At 51.5% G+C, this 14,820-nt stretch overlaps 3 protein-coding genes across 3 annotated transcripts; 2 read left to right on the forward strand and 1 right to left on the reverse strand.

Annotated features, from left to right (window-relative positions):
• Positions 1-2,934: 2,934 nt before the first annotated feature.
• Positions 2,935-5,484, reverse strand: LOC116241577 (feather keratin 1-like). Its single transcript, XM_031612135.2, has one exon. It carries the CDS (start codon positions 3,340-3,342, stop codon positions 2,935-2,937), a length of 408 nt encoding a protein of 135 aa, XP_031467995.2. The 5' UTR covers positions 3,343-5,484.
• Positions 5,485-9,118: 3,634 nt separating this feature from the next.
• Positions 9,119-9,692, forward strand: LOC149918767 (feather keratin 1-like). Its single transcript, XM_090138368.1, has one exon. The coding sequence runs from the start codon at positions 9,119-9,121 to the stop codon at positions 9,419-9,421; it is 303 nt and encodes a 100-aa protein (XP_089994494.1). The 3' UTR covers positions 9,422-9,692.
• A 1,745-nt stretch (positions 9,693-11,437) lies between these two features.
• On the forward strand, positions 11,438-13,694 carry LOC149918768 (feather keratin 1-like). The gene has a single exon (XM_090138372.1). It carries the CDS (start codon positions 13,182-13,184, stop codon positions 13,587-13,589), a length of 408 nt encoding a protein of 135 aa, XP_089994498.1. The 5' UTR covers positions 11,438-13,181; the 3' UTR covers positions 13,590-13,694.
• The last annotated feature ends 1,126 nt before the right edge of the window (positions 13,695-14,820 follow it).

A 14,820-nucleotide genomic window follows, 5' to 3' on the forward strand; every position in this document is an offset into this window, starting at 1 on the left:
CAAGCAGAGCAATAGTACCATTTACCATTCTTTGTACAGGTGTAGATAATATGTGATGAGAAGAATGTTGTCTGCAAGCCACCGATGCTCTTGTAAGAGACATGGAAACGAGAGGAGGTCCAGGGGCCGTTTTGTACCCAACACGTTCATTTCCAGAGACATATTGTTGCAGTGAGTGATGTGGGAAGAGCATTAAGCAAAGGAATGAAGAGAAGGGATGTGATGCCGGCATGCATGAGATCTTTATTGAGCAAAACACACTAAAAGGAAGGATCCACTTGGTGATCACCAGGTGGAAAGAGGACAATTTAAGAAGCAAAGACAGAAGGAAGATTCTGCACTCATGTTCTCAGACAGCATGATGTCTGACGCTGTTCCCTGCTTGCTTGTTTTGTGCCATGAAAAGAGGAGTCATGGCAGGTGAGCTGTTGTACCATCAGTGACACAGTGGTGCCTCTGACAGATTGTGCTGGATACCATCTCCAGACAACTGGAAGAAAAGGAGGTTATCAGGAGTAGTCAGCACGGGTTCACCAGGGGGAGGTCGTGCTTGACCAACCTGGTAGCCTTCTATGATGTTGTCACTGGCTGGGTGGATGGGGGAGAGCAGTGGATGTAGTCTTCCTTGATTTCAGCAAGGCATTTGACACTGTCTCCCACGACATCCTTATAACGAAGCTGAGGAAGTGCGGGATAGATGAGTGGACAGTGAGGTGGGTTGAGAACTGGCTGACTGGCAGAGCACAGAGGGTTGTCATTGGGGGTGCAGAGTCTGGTTGGAGACCTGTAACCAGCAGTGTTCCCCAGGGGTCGGTGCTGGGTCCGGTCCTGTTCAACATCTTCATCAATGACCTTGATGAGGGGATAGTGGCCACCCTCAGCAAGTTTGCTGATGATACGAAGTTGGGAGGATTGGCTGACATGCCCGAAGGTTGTGCTGCCATTCAGCGAGACCTGGACAGGCTGGAGAGCTGGGCAGTAAGAAACCAGATGAGGTTTAACAAAAGCAAGTGTAGAGTCTTGCACCTAGGGAGGAATAATTGCATGCACCGGTACAGGTTGGGGGATGACCTGCTGGAGAGGAGCTCTGCGGAGAGGGACCTGGGTGTCCTGGTGGACGACAGGTTGGCCATGAGCCAGCAGTGTGCCCTTGTGTCCAAAAAGGCCAATGGCATTCTGGGGTGCATTAAAAAGAGCGTGGCCAGCAGGTCGAGGGAGGTGATCCTCCCCCTCTACTCTGCCCTGGTAAGGCCTCATCTGGAGTACTGTGTCCAGTTCTGGGCTCCTGAGTACAAAAAAGACAGGGATCTCTTGGAAAGAGTCCAGCGGAGAGCCACAAAGATGGTGAAGGGCCTGGAGCATCTCCCCTGTGAGGACAGGCTGAGTGATCTGGGTCTGTTTAGCCTTGAGAAGAGAAGACTGAGAGGGGACCTGATCCAGGTCTATAAATATCTAAGGTGTGGGGGGCAAAGTGGCGAGGCCAGACTGTTTTCAGCAGTGTGCGGAGACAGGACAAGGGGAAATGGCCAGAAGCTGGAGCATAGGAAGTTCCGCACCAATGTGCGCAAGAACTTCTTTAGGTGAGGTGACGGAGCACTGGAACAGGCTGCCCAGGGAGGTTGTGGAGTCTCCTTCTCTGGAGATATTCAAGACCCGCCTGGACGCCTACCTGTGTGACCTGGTGTAGGGATCCTGCTTTGGCAGGGGGGTTGGACTCGATGAACTCTGGAGGTCCCTTCCAACCCCTACGATTCTGTGATTCTGTGATTCTGTGACTCTTGCCATGCTCCCCAAACGGTGGCATTGCGCAGTGCATTGGAATGCCCTTTTCTAGGGGGAAATCACGCACATTCACAGTGCGGAGGTGGGGATGGCACACTGCTAGATGGGGGTTTGCTGGGCTGGTTGGTGAGATGTGGGATGAGCTGTGAGGGTGACAAGAGGCAGAGGGTGAGTGGGTCTGTCAGAAAAGGCAGGCTGGTGAAACACGGTGTTCAGATTGAGTGTCAAGGGTTGAGGTTATTTTCCTGCCCAGCGTTTGTTGTTCCCAAAGAGCATTTGCCTATTTCCAGGGAAAACTGAATGCACCGTGACTGTCCTGCGCTGCAGACGTGAGGTGATTATGGTGATATTTGCATACTGAAGGGTAAATTAATGGCTTGTACTGTCTCTGGTCATGAGATGGAGTGTTTTCCAGATTGTCACAGAGGTGAAGAGTGCTTGTTTTTGAGGATAACAGGAAGGCTGTGCTGAAATCCACTGGTGCTGTTGGGTTTCACCCTAGAATAGGGAGGGTCTGATGTGGTGGTTTTGCTGATTTTGCAAAGTAGTGGTAATGAGGAGAGGTTTCTGAAAACTGGAGGAGTATAAGCCATGGTGCGCGTTTTGCAAGCGGTTCTAAAAAAGCCTGGTGCTTGCTGGTGAGGAAGAGTACTATTTGTCTGTCTTTGGGCTAGTGTAGATACCACGTGATGTGCTGAAGGCCTTCTGCTGGCCACCAGTGCTCTTGATGGTGACATGGTTGTAAGAGAAGGTCTTGGGTCTGTTTTTGACCTGGCATGATGGTTTCCAGAGCCATACCTTTGTAGTGGGTGCGGTGTTAAGAGTATTGGGCGAAGAAAGGATGAGAGGAATCGGAGGCTGGCATGCATGAGATCTTTATTGAGGAAAACACACTAAAAGGAAGGATTCACTTGGTGATGGCCAAGTGGAAAGGTCGCAATTTAAGGTGCAAAGACAGAAGGAAGTTTCTGCACTCATGTTCTCAGACAGCATGATGTCTGACGCTGTTCCCTGCTTCTCTGTTTTGCACCATGAAAAGAGGAGTCATAGCAGGTGAGCTGTTGTACCATCAGTGACACAGTGGTGCCTCCTGAGTGCTCGAGGCGCGTTGCAGGGTGCAGGTGGTTGGTGTCAGGGTGTGGGCGCAGGCCCTTAGCAGGGGTAGCGGGCTCTCCAGCCATTGTAGCAGCCCAGACCTCCGTAGCCGAAGCCGCCGGAGGAGATGGCCACTCCCTGGGCGCTGAGGGCGCTGCCCACGGCAGCTGATGAGGAGGATCCGACGGCGGTGTTCTGGGGGAAGGAGCTGAGGATGGGTCCCGGCAGGGTGACCACGACGGTGGAGGGCTGGATGACGACTTGGGAGTCCTGGCACTGCCTGACACAGGGCTCGTTGCAGCTGTTAGCCAGCGGGGTGGGTCCCCCGCTGCAGGGGCGGCAGAGGTCGTAGCAGGACATGGCTGTGGGGTGGAGGGTCTCTGGAAGAGAGGGTGTTGTGTAAGCAGAGGGTGTTGGGGGATGAGGGGAGCAAAGCCGTTGGTTTCCCAAGCAGCGAGTAGGCATGATTTGGGGTTGTGGGGAGCAGGGCAGAGAAGAGGTGGAAAAGCTGCAGAGTCTGGGGGCAGAGTGGAATGGAGAGCAAAGCCAGGTGCGGTGGCCAAAGAAGGGCAGCTGGGGGTGCAGCTCACCTGAAAGAGCACAGGAGAGAAGGTGTCAGGAGAAGGGTGTGAGGGAACGAGGCACAGGACTGGCTTTTATGCTGCTGTGTGAGTGCCTGAGGGCTTGGAGAGAGCCTCTGCGCATGGCAGCATTTTGCATTGAGCTACTGTTGCATGCCAGAGCTGGGTCTGTCATGAGGGGGGGCGTTTGCCTTCTCTCTGCACTCCCTTTTCATTTCCTTGTGTTGTGGATTTGATCCTGTGACCCTGTTGGCAGTTTTTAGTGAGAGTGAGTGTTTTGGTGGATTTATACAGAAAGCATGTGTCATGGGGTTGGTTGGAAGATACATCTGAAGCATGGGAGAGGTGTAGAACATGGGATGAGGTCAGGCACTCATGACTGTGTTGTGTTGTGGGGACCCCATTTCCTGGCATCCTGGGAAGGCTGCTCTGGGCTTCCTGTGTGCGTTTGGCATGAGACCCTATCCCTTGCATAACATTTTCTTGCTGTCAGCCTATATCCCTATTTCCTTTCCATGTGCTTTGCCCTTCCGTTTCCCATTGGCTGTGCTGCATTGACATCTTGGTTGCCTTTGTGCTTTTAAGGCTTTGTTTGGGAATGGGGTTCCTGCATCTCTTGTGTAGTTTCAGCTTAGGTCTATCCGTGGGGATTGCAGCTGATTGAGGCTGAGGAGCGCTGTCTGTGTGAGCTGGACACAGTCCTCTCAGTCCAGGTTCAGAGGTAGCAAGCCCTAGTTGAAGGGAGGTTCGTTGGTCTGGAAGGCTGAAGCAGAGCTTGTGGGATCATTGCTGAGTGGAGTGTCAGTGGCTGAAGCTATTATTTCTCTGCATAGGCTTTGACAGTTACAAGGTGGATTTGGAGATTCGATAGAGAAATTAGAGTCATCCATGCTGCACGGGCCTGCAGTCATGAGCCCCTGCAGGCCATGAGGTGAAGGGCACAGCTGAGGAGCGCAAGGCATGCCCTCGTTCAGCTGAGGTGAGTGCTTTGTGGCTTGCTGCTGAGGTGAGCAGTACTTGAGTTTCTGAGGAAGATGGAACATAGTAGAAAGAGGGGCTGTTCAACTGGGTGTGCCTGAGTGTGTGAGGCCTGCTGGGTGTCACCCAGGAATGCGGAGGAAGATGTGAGGGGTGAGTCCAGAGAAGGGCCACAAAGGAGATCAAAGAGCTGGAGCGCGTTTACTGTGAAGAAAATTTGATAGAGTTGGGCTTGCTCATCCTGGAGAAGAGTTGGCTCCATGGAGACCTCAGTGTGTCCTTCCAGCACTTGAAGGGAGCTTACATGCAGTAGGGGAAACAACTTTTTACACAGTCTGATTGCGATAGGACATTTTAACGGAATGACGAGAAACTTGGTTAAGATGTAATTAAGAAATTCTTGACTGGGGTGCTAGTTAGGCCCTGGCATAGGCTGCCCAGTCAACTTGTGCATTCTTCATCCCTGGAGCATTCAAGGCCAGGTTGGATGAGGCCCTGATGGGAGACAGTCGGCCCACAAAAGGGATGATGGTTAAGATCCTTTCCAACCTTCACCTTTCCACATTTGTATAATTGTATGATTTGAGACTGTCTCCCATGCCACACTCATCCAGAAGCTGAGCCAGTGTGTTAGACAAGTGGAGAGTGAGGTGAACTGAGAGCAGCTGGCTGAATGCTTGGGACAAGAGCCTTGTGATGGAGGGCACCAAGTGTATTTGGAGGCAAGCTCGTCATGCTCACCCCTAAGCAGAGTGTTAAGAATCTCTTCTCTGGGATGCAAGCTGATCTTACATCCCCTGTAATTGTGCCACATGTGGTATGAGTTGTTTTTCCAGAAGCTCTAGCCTTTTTGCGTCCTTTTCTTGAGGTCATGTACATTTTGCACTGGCATCACCTTTCAAGTGAGTGCACTGGAAGCCAAAGGAGCGATGTTGCACCTTCGTGCCACGGCACGCGGAAGTAGTGGCCAAAGCACAGGAAAGGAGCAGTGTTGACAGTGAGGTCATGGCTTGGCACTTGTGCAGTGTGGTTTGTGTCTTTGTTGTTAGAGGAGTTGCCCTCTACAACAGTTGCAGCTGTTAGCCAGTGGGGTGGGTCCCCCGCTGCAGGGGCGGCAGAGGTCGTAGCAGGACATGGCTGTGGGGTGGATGGTCCCTGGAAGAGAGGGTGTTGGGCAAATGGAGGTTGTTGAGGACCCTGGAAGCTGTGCTGGTTGTGGCCCAAGGAGCAAGTTGGTTGGGGATGGGGCTTGGGGTGGTGGGGAGCATGGTTCCTGGGGAGGCAGAAAGGCTGCAGAGTCTTTGGGCCAAGGGGTTGTGGATAGCAAGCCAGGTGGGGTGGGCAAAGGAGGGCAGCAGCTCACATGCTTACCTAGAGGAGTTCAGAGGAGAAGGTGTCAGGAGAAGTGTGTGAGGGAGCGAGGCTCAGGACTGGCTTTTATGCTGCTGTGTGAGTGCCCGAGGGCTTGGAGAGAGCCTCTGCGCATGGCGGCATTGTGCAGTAAGCTGTTGTCGCATGCCAAAGTCTGGACAGTCATGAAGTGGGGTGCGTTTGCCTTCCCACTGTGCTTCCTTTCAATTTTCTTTTGTGGGACACATGGCATTTGACCCTGTCAGCAGTTTCAAGTGAAAGTATTGTAGGTAAGGAGTTGTTCTGGAACGTGCACGTCAGGGTATGCAGATGAATTGGCCCACGTGTAGCAGAGATGCACTATTGTTGGTGAGATCATTGCTTGGCTTTTTTGCCGTGTGGTTTGTGTTTCCATTGGAAGGAGGGGTCCAATGCTTTGTCTTTACCTCTCTTACTGGCTATTCCACATTCGTTTCTTTCTGTCCTCATGCATTAGGAGGCTGTGTGTGTGAGAAGGGAGGCTGCCTGTAATTACCTGATGGGTGGCAGTCCTCAGAGGCAGCGGAGGACTGTTTTGAAGGTGAGGCTGTTGTCCTTGCAGGTCTAGTTCAGAGTTGGCAGTTCTGGTGGCATTGGGCGTCATTGCACGAATCCTAGATGCACTTGGGTTGGGAGAGTCCTCAATGATCATCTATCTAGTTGCAACCACTGTAATGCGGGCAGAGTCCTGCCATGATCCCAAGGAGTTCCTTTTGGCACTCTGTAGTGCTCCCCTTTGCTGCAGCCATTATGTTTGCCTCTTGGGCTTTGACTGATGCACTGCTTGATGAGACACCCTTGAACTATCTGTTGATATTTATCAGAGGCCATGACATTTGTGAGAGTTTGGGGTGAGCAGGACTCCAAGATATATGAAGAGGAAAGGCTGTTGACTCATGGTGTTTGTGGGTCTCATCATGGATCAATGTGTAGATGCTGAGGCTCTTTCTCTGGACAGTGTATGGTGATCAGAAAGTAGATCTGGATGTTTTAGATAGCAGCTGGATGCACGCATGCTGCAAATTCCAAGCGGGGATGAATGGCAGGACCTGACCCTGGTAACCAAGGTCGAGGTCTCTGCATTAGTGGGCACCACCCTTCAGTCTTAACAGCTTCTCTGTCTTCTTCACTATCAAGCACGATGCTTTTGTAGAACAGCCTAGAAAACAGGTGCCTTGGTTGAGACTCCTCCAGTTTTCAAAAGCCTTTTCTTGTTACCACTACCTTTCAAAGATAATCAGTAAAACCAATGCATCAGACCCTACCCATTCTTAAGTGCAACCCAACAGATTCATTGGACCTATGCATTGCCTTCCTGTTATCCTCAAAACCAAGCACTTTTCATTTCTATGACAACCTGGAATACACTCACTCTGTTGACCAGGAAAGCTACATCTCATAAACACACCCCGTTGTGTTTCATCAGCCTGCCATTTCTGACAGATCCACTCACCTTTTGCCTTCATCACCCTCACGGCCCCATCCAGACCTCACCAACCAGCCCAGTAGATCCTCATCTAGCAGAGCATCCACACCAAAATCCATTCAGTGAATGTGTGAGCCCCAGAAAATGGCATTCCAATGCAGTGGCCAGTGCCAACATTTGGGGAGCATGGCAGGAGTCCAGACATCACAGAGCTTGTGAAAGGACAGCGTCCTGCTCTCACAAACAGTCCTCCCCTGCCTACTTGGAAACCTCCAAGGAGGGGCTCAAGCAGGACAGATCTAAGGAGAGCTCTAAGCAGGCATGGCACAAAACAGGCAGCCTCCTTTCTTCCAGCTACAGCCTTTTAAGAATGAAAGGCATCCAGCCAGCCATGGAGCACACCCAGAGGGAAAGACAAGAGATAAAGGCTGGCTGACAAGCTGCGATGAGCTCAGGGAGGGAACAAATGTAGTTGAATCAGAGAATACCCAAGGGTATTGGAAGGGATCCACAACAGTAACTGCATCCAACTCATGAGTTCACACCGGAGTCCTTAATTATTAAATGGTAGATCTGAAAGCATTGTTCAAACGTCTCTTGAACTCCGGCAGCTTTAGTGCTTGCGCGCTGCAATGGAAAGCCAGTGACATGCATATTGCCCTCTGGTGCAGAACCTTTCCCTATCCCCCACTTGACTCTCCCATGACTCAGTTCCATGTCATTCCTTCAGGCCCTGTCACTGTCACCAAAGAGTAGAGATCAGAACTGCCATTCCTCTACCCTTTGAGGAAGTGTAGGCTGCCGTGAGGACTCCCCTCAGCCTCCTCTGCCCTTGGAAGTTCCACCAGAACTTAAACCATTATAGCAGACTGCATTTGGAAGCTCACTAAAAGTTTTATGTGCTTCTCGTATTGTTTAAGTCAAAAAAGAACACAGTACTCGAGCTGAGGCTGCAGCAGTGCAGAGCAGCAAGGAACAACCCTACCCTCTCCCACTAGCAGTGCTGGTCCTGATGCACCCCAGAGTACAGTCAGCCCTCAACACATTACGTCTTTGTTTATATATGTTTTCGACATTTTCTCCAGAAGCATACGGAGAAAAACAGTATGAAAAAAAAATTATTTTGTTAGAAATGATGCCTATTAGGTTTCCTTGCTGAACTAGATGGGTAATCATCTCCGAAAAGAAAGTGCCATCATTATCAAACAAGGAAACTCAGAACATTAAAACATGCTTCCACCTTCTTGGCTGGAATTAGAAACTCCTCTAACAGCAAAGACAAAAAACGTAGTGCACAAGTGCCAAGCAATGACCACACAGACAACACTGCTCCTTTTCTATGCTTTGGCCACTTCTTCCATGTGCCGTGACATGAACGTGCAAGATCACTCCTTAGGCCTCCAATATTCTCACTTGAAAGGTACCGCCCGTGCCAAGTGGACACGTCCTCGAGAGAAGGATGTAAAAAGGCAGACTTGCTGGAAGAGCAACACGCACCACATGATCTGTAACACTATGTGATGCAACAGCAGCTCATTGCACAATGCCGCCACGTGCTGCTGCTGTTTCCAACCCCTCAGGCATTTGCAGAGCAGCATAAAAGCAAGCTCTGTGCCTCAGTCCCTCACACCATTCTCCTGAAGTTTCTCATCTGTGCTCCTCCAGGTGAGTCTGCACCCCATTCCCTTTCTTCCTAAGCCCCACCTGGTCCAGCTCTCCAAACCCCCTCTTCCCCAATCTCAGCAATACTTCCACCCACACATCATGCTGGCCAGAACCCTACATACCACTGCACACTCTTTTAAACCCCAAAACACCCTCCACTCACTCAACGTGCTCTCTTCCAGAGAACCTCCACCCCACAGCCATGTCCTGCTACGACCTCTGCCGCCCCTGCAGCGGGGGACCCACCCCGCTGGCTAACAGCTGCAACGAGCCCTGTGTCAGGCAGTGCCAGGACTCCCAAGTCGTCATCCAGCCCTCCACCGTCGTGGTCACCCTGCCGGGACCCATCCTCAGCTCCTTCCCCCAGAACACCGCCGTCGGATCCTCCTCATCAGCTGCCGTGGGCAGCGCCCTCGACGCCCAGGGAGTGGCCATCTCCTCCGGCGGCTTCGGCTTCGGAGGCCTGGGCTGCTACAATGGCTGGAGAGCCCGCTACCCCTGCTAAGGGCCTGCGCCCACACCCCGACACCAACCACCTGCACCCTGCAACGCGCCTCACGCACTGAGCTCACATCTCTGTGTCACTGATGGCACATGGGCTCACCAGCCATGGCTCCTCTTTTCATGGCGCAAAACAGAGAAGCATGAAACAACCTCAGACCAGGCTGCCTGGAAACATGACCGCTTAAACTTTCTTCTTTCTTTGCACTGGAAATTGAGCGCTTTCCACCTGGTGATCACCAAGTGGATCCTTCCTTTCAGTGTGTTTCTCTCAATAAAGTTCTCATACATGTCAGCCTCAGATTCCTCCTTTTCATTCCGTTGCATGACGCCCCTTCCCCTTCAACCACTACAAAGACGTGGCTCTAGAAACCATCATGTCTGCTACAAAAGGGCCCCAAGACCTCCTCTTGCAACCATGTCACCAACAAGAGCTTTGCTAGCTAGCAGGTGGCCTTCATCACATCATAAATTATCTACTCCTACACAAATAAGGACTTGGGCACATTGAGGCTCTTCTGCCATGCTCTCTCATACAACATAACTGGGTCACTGCACACTTGACTCCTTTTCCTCCCAGGCAAGATTCTCCCATATTTACAACAAACATGGTCACAGAATCCTTTCTCATGTCAGTATCATCTTGATTTCTTACACTACAGCAGCCCAGCTCAAACCCAGTCAAGAATAGCAGGCTGTCCACAATCAGCTCCAGTCCCCGCACGCAGGCTTTTAGTGAAGACAATGAACATCATTCTGTTCAATTCCCTTTCATTCACTTCCCCATCTTGGCCTGTAGAACTCTGAACTCACCACATCAGGACTCAGTCTGGTGAGGACTGAGCAGCACAAAGCAGAGTGGGACAATCCCTTCCCTGTTTCAATTACAGTGCAGGGCTCGATGCACCCCAGGCTGCAGTCAGCCCTGCTGGCTGCCAGGGCACACTGCTGACTCAGATTCATCTTGCCATCAAACAGAACTTCAAGACCTCTTTCTGTGCAGCTGGTTTTAACTCTCTCCTACCCAAATCCTCAAATGTCCAGGGCATTCTGGAATCAGATGCAGAATCCAGCACATCCTCTTCTTCAACTTCAGGCCATTGGTGATGGCCCAGACTGCTGGTCTCCCAGGAGCTCTCTCCAAGGCATCCCTATTCCTGAAAGAGTCAACTGCTCCTCCCTAGTTATTGCAGTGCACAAACTTCTCACTTTGTGCGCAGCTGAGCCAGCGTCCAGACCATTTAGTACAACATGGAACAGAACAAACTCAAAAATGGAGTTCTGGGGAATCCCACATCTGACTGGCCACCCGCCTGATGTAACCACATTTGTAAAAAGCCTTGGAATTGGACTTTGGGGTCAATAACTCACTCAACACACTATGTCTTTGTCTAGATATGTGCTGGGCATTATCTCCACAAGGATATGGAGTCAAATAGCACGAAAATATACATCTAAATACAGAGAGACATTATACCCATTAGGTTTACTTCTTGAACTAAATGGTTGATGTTCTCATAAAAGAATGTGCCATCATCTCCAAAGCAGGATACCTAGAATGCTCAGACCAGGCTTCCACAGCTGTTTGGAACAGGCAACTCCTCTAACAACAAAGACACAAACCACACTGCACAAGTGCCAAGCCATGACCTCACTGCTCCTTTCCTGTGCTTTGGCCACTACTTCCGCGTGCCGTGGCACGAAGGTGCAACATCGCTCCTTTGGCTTCCAGTGCACTCACTTGAAAGGTGATGCCAGTGCAAAATGTACATGACCTCAAGAAAAGGATGCAAAAAGGCTAGAGCTTCTGGAAAAACAACTCATACCACATGTGGCACAATTACAGGGGATGTAAGACCAGTTTGCATCCCAGAGAAGAGATTCTTAACACTCTGCTTAGGGGTGAGCATGACGAGCTTGCCTCCAAATACACTTGGTGCCCTCCATCACAAGGCTCTTGTCCCAGGCCTTCAGCCAGCTGCTCTCAGTCCACCTCGCTCTCCACTTGTCTAACCTATGCTGATTCCGCTTCTAAAAGAGCACAGCATGGGAGACCAGCTTAAATCAGGCAAATACAGAATCACACAACGGTGCAGGTTAGAAGAGAATTTAACCACCATCCCCTCTGTGGATGGATGGCCCCGCATGATCATGCTGACCAGGGCCTGGACCAAGCAGGCCTGCTGTGCCACTGAAGACGAAGAATCCACAAGCTGAATGAGCAGCCTGCGCCAGATCCTTACATGGCCTGAGTCAAGAATTTCTTCCTTACATCTTAACCAAATTTATCCTCCTTACGTTAAAATGTCCTATCGCAATCAGACCGTGTAAAAAGTTGCTTCCCTTCCTGCCTTTAAGCTCCCTTCAAGTACTGGAAGGACACACTGAGGTCTCCATTGAGCCAACTCTTCTCCAGGATGAGCAAGCCCAACTCCATCAGCCTTCCTTCACAGCAGATGCGCTCCAGCCTTTCGATGTCCTTAGTGGCCCTTCTCTAGACCCACTCCACACAGCTTCCTCCGCATTCCTGGGTGACACCCAGCAGGCCTCACACACTCAGGCACATCCAGTTGAACAGCCCCTCTTTCTACTATGTTCCATCTTCCTCAGAAACTCAAGTACTGCTCACCTCAGCAGCAAGCCACAAAGCACTCACCTCAGCTGAACGAGGGCATGCCTTGCGCTCCTCAGCTGTGCCCTTCACCTCATGGCCTGCAGGGGCTCATGACTGCAGGCCCGTGCAGCATGGATGACTCTAATTTCTCTATCGAATCTCCACATCCACCTTGTCGCTATCAAAGCCTATGCAGAGAAATAATAGCGTCAGCCACTGACACTCAACTCAGCAATGATCCCACAAGCTCTGCTTCAGCCTTCCAGACCAACACACTCCCCTTCAGATCAGGGCTTGCTACCTCCGAACCCGGACTGAGAGGACTGTGTCCAGCTCACACAGACAGCGCTCCTCAGCCTCAATCAGCTGCAAACCCCACGGACAGACCTAAGCCGAAACTACACAAGAGATGCAGGAACCCCAATCCCAAACAAAGCCTTAAAAGCACAAAGGGAACCAAGATGTCAATGCAGCACAGCCAATGGGAAACGGAAGGCAAAGCTCATAGGAACGAAAATGGAATGAAAGCAGTCAGACTGAAAATATCATGCAAGCAATAAAGTCTCATGCCAAACGCACACAGGAAGCCCAGAGCAGCCTTCCCAGGATGCCAGGAAATGGGATCCCCACCACACAACGCAGTCATAACTGCCTGTGCTGTGCCTGACCTCATCCCATGATCTACACCTCTCGCATGTTTCAGATGTATCTTCCAACCACCATCATGAGACACATCTTCCGTATAAATCCACCAAAACACTCACTCTCACTAAAAACTGCCAACAGGGTCACAGGATCAAATCCACAACACAAGGAAATGAAAAGGGAGTGCAGAGAGAAGGCAAACACACTCCAGCTCATGACAGACCAGCCACTGGCATGCAATAGCAGATCAGTGCACAATGCTGCCATGCGCAGAGGCTCTCTCCAAGCCCTCAGGCACTCACACAGCAGCATAAAAGCCGGCCCTGCACCTCGTTCCCTCACACCCTTCTCCTGACACCTTCTCTCCTGTGCTCTTACAGGTGAACTGCACCCCCAGCTGCCCTTCTTTGGCCACCTCACCTGGCTTTGCTCTCCATTCCCCTCTGCCCCCAGACTCTGCAGCTTTTCCACCTCTTCTCTGCCATGCTCCCCACAACCCCAAATCATGCCTACTCGCTGCTTGGGAAACCAACGGCTTTGCTCCCCTCATCCCCCAACACCCTCTGCTTACACAACACCCTCTCTTCCAGAGACCCTCCACCCCACAGCCATGTCCTGCTACGACCTCTGCCGCCCCTGCAGCGGGGGACCCACCCCGCTGGCTAACAGCTGCAACGAGCCCTGTGTCAGGCAGTGCCAGGACTCCCAAGTCGTCATCCAGCCCTCCACCGTCGTGGTCACCCTGCCGGGACCCATCCTCAGCTCCTTCCCCCAGAACACCGCCGTCGGATCCTCCTCATCAGCTGCCGTGGGCAGCGCCCTCAGCGCCCAGGGAGTGGCCATCTCCTCCGGCGGCTTCGGCTTCGGAGGCCTGGGCTGCTACAATGGCGGGAGAGCCCGCTACCCCTGCTAAGGGCCTGCGCCCACACCCCGACACCAACCACCTGCACCCTGCAAGGAGCCTCACGCACTCAGGAGGCACCACTGGCTCACTGATGGTACAACAGCTAATTGCCATGACTCCTCTTTTCACGGCACAAAGCAAACAAGCAGGGAACAACGTCAGACATCATACTGTCTGAGAACATGAGTGCAGAAACATCCTTCTGTCTTTGCTTCTTAAATTGTCCTCTTTCCACCTGGTGATCACCAAGTGGATCCTTCCTTTTAGTGTGTTTTCCTCAATAAAGATCTCATGCATGCCAGCCTCCGATTCCTCCTCTTACTTTCTTGGCCCAATATTCTTACCACTTCTCCCACTACAAAGGCATGGCTCTGGAAACCATCATGCGAGATCGAAAATGGCCCCAAGACATCCTCTTTCAACCATGTCACCATCAAGAGCATGGTGGCTAGCAGAAGGCCTTCAGCACATCACGTGGCATCAACACTAGCCCAAAGGAAGACATAAAGTACTCTTCCTCACCAGCAAGCACCAGGCTTTCTTGGAACAACTTGCAAAACACACACCTTGGGTTATTCTCCTCCAGTTTTCAGAAACCTCTCCTCATTACCATTACCTTTAAAGAAAAGTAAAATCAGCAAAACCAACTCATCAGACCCTCCCCATTCATGGGTGCAACCCAACAGCTGGATTGGACTTATGCTCAGCCGTCCTGTTATCCTCAAAACCAAGCACTCTTCTCCTCTGTGACAACCTGGAAAACACTCTATCTCTTGACCAGGGACAGTGCAACTAATTAATTTGCCCTTCAGGATGCAAATGCCGCCACAATCACCTCAGGTCTGCAGCACGTGACACTCATTGCCATTGAGATCTCCCCAAAAATACGCAAACGCTCTTTGGGAACAAAAAACGCCGTGCAGGAGAAATAGCCTTGCCCCTCGACACACCACTCAAACACCGTGTTTCACCAACCTGCCTTTTCTGACAGACCCACTCACCCTCTGCCTCTTGTCACCCTCACAGCTCATCCCACATCTCACCAACCAGCCCAGCAAACCCCCATCTAGCAGTGTGCCATCCCCACCTCCGCACTGTGAATGTGCGTGATTTCCCCCTAGAAAAGGGCATTCCAATGCACTGCGCAATGCCACCGTTTGGGGAGCATGGCAGGAGTCCTGACATCACACAGCTTGCTAGCAATGAACCAGGCGTGAGAGGACAGAGTCCTGCCCCCACA

Source organism: Phasianus colchicus, chromosome 3, assembly GCF_987193195.1.
Source record: "Phasianus colchicus chromosome 3, bPhaCol1.hap1.1, whole genome shotgun sequence".
In the NCBI taxonomy this organism is placed as follows: Eukaryota; Metazoa; Chordata; class Aves; order Galliformes; family Phasianidae; genus Phasianus; species Phasianus colchicus.